General features: G+C 38.7%; 1 protein-coding gene across 1 annotated transcript in view; it reads left to right on the top strand.

Annotated features, from left to right (window-relative positions):
- LOC113228820 (aldose 1-epimerase-like) overlaps positions 1 to 2,850 on the top strand; it is a 27,563-nt gene that overhangs the window by 23,232 nt on the left and 1,481 nt on the right. The window contains exons 2-4 of the mRNA XM_026462224.1: positions 478 to 693; positions 1,918 to 2,180; positions 2,388 to 2,547. Of these exons, the coding sequence (XP_026318009.1) occupies positions 478 to 693; positions 1,918 to 2,180; positions 2,388 to 2,547 (639 nt within the window). The remainder of the gene's footprint in view (positions 1 to 477; positions 694 to 1,917; positions 2,181 to 2,387; positions 2,548 to 2,850) is intronic.

The raw sequence follows: 2,850 nt of genomic DNA on the forward strand, positions 1-2,850 counted from the left end.
ATTTTTAGTAAGAAATAGACAATATTGGGAAACCATTCGTTCTTTCAATCACTTTTGCAATAATACATTATACTTGGTTGACAGGTTCGTCATGGTACGAATATGAGTCATATTACAATAAGCTTACTTTAAGCTTACATTGAAATAAGATTGTTTTTGGAAAGGTTATGGTAGGCCCCACGGTTTCATTGACGCTTTAAAGCGGCAATGGCGGTCAATAGGGGAAGTTTTTCGTATTTACTAAATGAACTTTTGCCTAAGGTTAAGCAAGAAATTAAATTTAAATTTTGATTACTTCGTAATCCGTTGTTTAAATTTAAGCAAAAGTTCGTTTTGTTAATACGAAAAACTTTCTTAGCTCGCCATATTTGCTTAGTCGAAGTCAAAGTTCGTTTTATATGAAGTTCGGTCTGTATGAAGTAAACATACACACTCAATACGTTGAAGTATGTACATTATACTTAATGGTTTTTTCAGGTACCGAACAAGAATGGTGAGACCAGCGACGTAGTCCTCGGGTTTGACGACATAGATAGCTATGTGAAGAGGAACACGCCGCACTTTGGTGGAGCTATAGGGCGATGTGCGAACAGAATTGGTGGTGCTAGCTTCGAAATTGACGGCGTGAAATACCAGCTGGCTAAGAATATTGGGGAGGATCATTTACATGGAGGCATTATAGGGTTTGATCAGGTGGGAATTGGATGAATTTCTTAATTGTTGACCAAAATTTAAGAAACATGGTTATTTTTAGCATTTGTAGTCAATGAGAACGATGTACAGTGATGATAACTATTGAGATAGCTACTTGACAATCTTATTAATACGGATTCCAAAAGCTAGAATATGTTTTCCTTGTTGAATTTATTGGGTTTGGGTAACAAATGCGATATATGAGAATTGTCTACCTAACTATGTAGATATTGGACCAGTGTGGAAAACGCAGGTCTAGTCTTTCCGGGAATCTCGGTCTCTAAAATTAGGCTCGATAATTTTTTGGCCATTTTAGACACTCGAGAGTAATGTTTTCAGTTTCGGTAATATCTCGATAAAAGTCTAGACTTTTGAGACTAAGCCAAAGTAGCGCGGCAGCGACTTCAAAAGTGGCTTGCGTGTGTCACGACAGTGGCGCTGCAACTGCGCTTCTAAAAACTGTATGAACATTAGCAGCGTTTCTATAAGCGTCTAATTTGAAGGATAATATCTACTAAACCAACAATCACTTTTTATTCTGGTTACATGGACATGGCAACACTACGCTTAGTATATTTGTGTAGATTGAAGACCGGTAGTAACAAAATCAAGTCCTCTTTATCTGAACTACGTTCAGCGCCATGTGATGTATCTGAAAGTGCATCAGGTATACAGACACTTCAGTCTATAGACAGATCGCGCGTGATACAGCAATCGTGGGCGATTAGCCCCCTATGCACAGTCACTCTATCGCGCGTGATCAGGACCCTGATTTTAATTCAAAGCGAAATCGATCCGATCGGGTAGCTCATCCGCAATATTATACGCCTCGACTCGGAAAAGACGCGGTTTCCGATCGGGAGAGCGGATTGCGATTGAGATTGCGCGCGGGAACTATAAATTGTTTTTTTAACAAGTTCGCCTATACTATGAAACTTACTTTTATAACAGTCTTGAAAATTTTCGCATCGTACCGAGTCTACATTTTTCATTCCTGAGAGACCGAAAGCCCTAGTCCAGATTTGCCCCTCCACTTCATATGTTTTTGCAGGAGTTTTGTAAACTTTTTCCAATGGATACGCAACTTTCCTTGCGGTGTTTTCTATTCACAAAACATGTGTCTGGCAAGGCTTATCATTGTGTGATTGTAAATATTTGTCAACTGTGTAAGAATCCAAAACAAGGAGTTTGCTACTTCCTGATCTTTAAATAATTACTTTTCAGGTAAACTGGAAGTCCACAATCGATGGCAACAAAGTGGTGTTTAGTTATTACTCGAAAGACGGCGAGGAAGGTTATCCAGGAGATTTAATCACCAACATTATCTGTGAAGTGAAAGACGATAACAGTCTCCACATACAGTTCCTGGCCACTACTACCAAAAAGACCGTGGTGAATCTGACCAATCATTCATACTTCAATTTGGCAGGGCATGAGACCGGATCAGAAGAATTATACAACCATGTCGTTGAGATGAACGCTGACAGGTTAGTATAACTGCTTATATAATCCCATGTTTAGAGTGAGTTTCCTCTCGGGCAGGGAAAATTAATCGTTGGTTCTAATCTGACAAGAAGGATCAAGTATGGTTGGAAACAAGACGACCGCGTCTAAACGCACTCAATAGTCAGCAATATTCTTTAGACAGTGTAAGTTCTTGTAATTATTCTTGATCTATTTAATTTTCTTAACAGGATTACAGAGACGAATAGTAACTCGATACCCACTGGTGCTTTTGTGAAAGTGGGAGGCACTCCGTTCGACCTCCGTGTAGCGAAACGACTCGGTGATGCCATGAAGCAAAGTGACAAGCTCTACGATGACAATTTCTGCGTTTCTACCCATGGAAACGAAGTAAGTAAGACTTTTTTCTTTGAACTGGGAATGTTACAAGTATAGATACCTCAGAGGTCCTAGTTGCGTTATTGAGGACTACTAGATTTGATGGTTCTTGTCCGCTTTATAATGGAATTAGAGCAGGATGATGTACGGTATAATTCAGCGTAGATCTTGAAGGTCAAGTGAGTGTGGGACTACAACATTGCTCCACATAGTAAATCCATAAACCGTTTTAACATTAATTAAATTTTTATTGAATTGATATTCAATTATTTTTTGTGAAATTACTCCACTAGTTTGTTATAATTATTAATACAA

The sequence above is a fragment of the Hyposmocoma kahamanoa genome, unplaced genomic scaffold (genome assembly GCF_003589595.1).
Source record: "Hyposmocoma kahamanoa isolate Upper Pololo Valley unplaced genomic scaffold, ASM358959v1 244, whole genome shotgun sequence".
NCBI classification, from domain to species: domain Eukaryota; kingdom Metazoa; phylum Arthropoda; class Insecta; order Lepidoptera; family Cosmopterigidae; genus Hyposmocoma; species Hyposmocoma kahamanoa.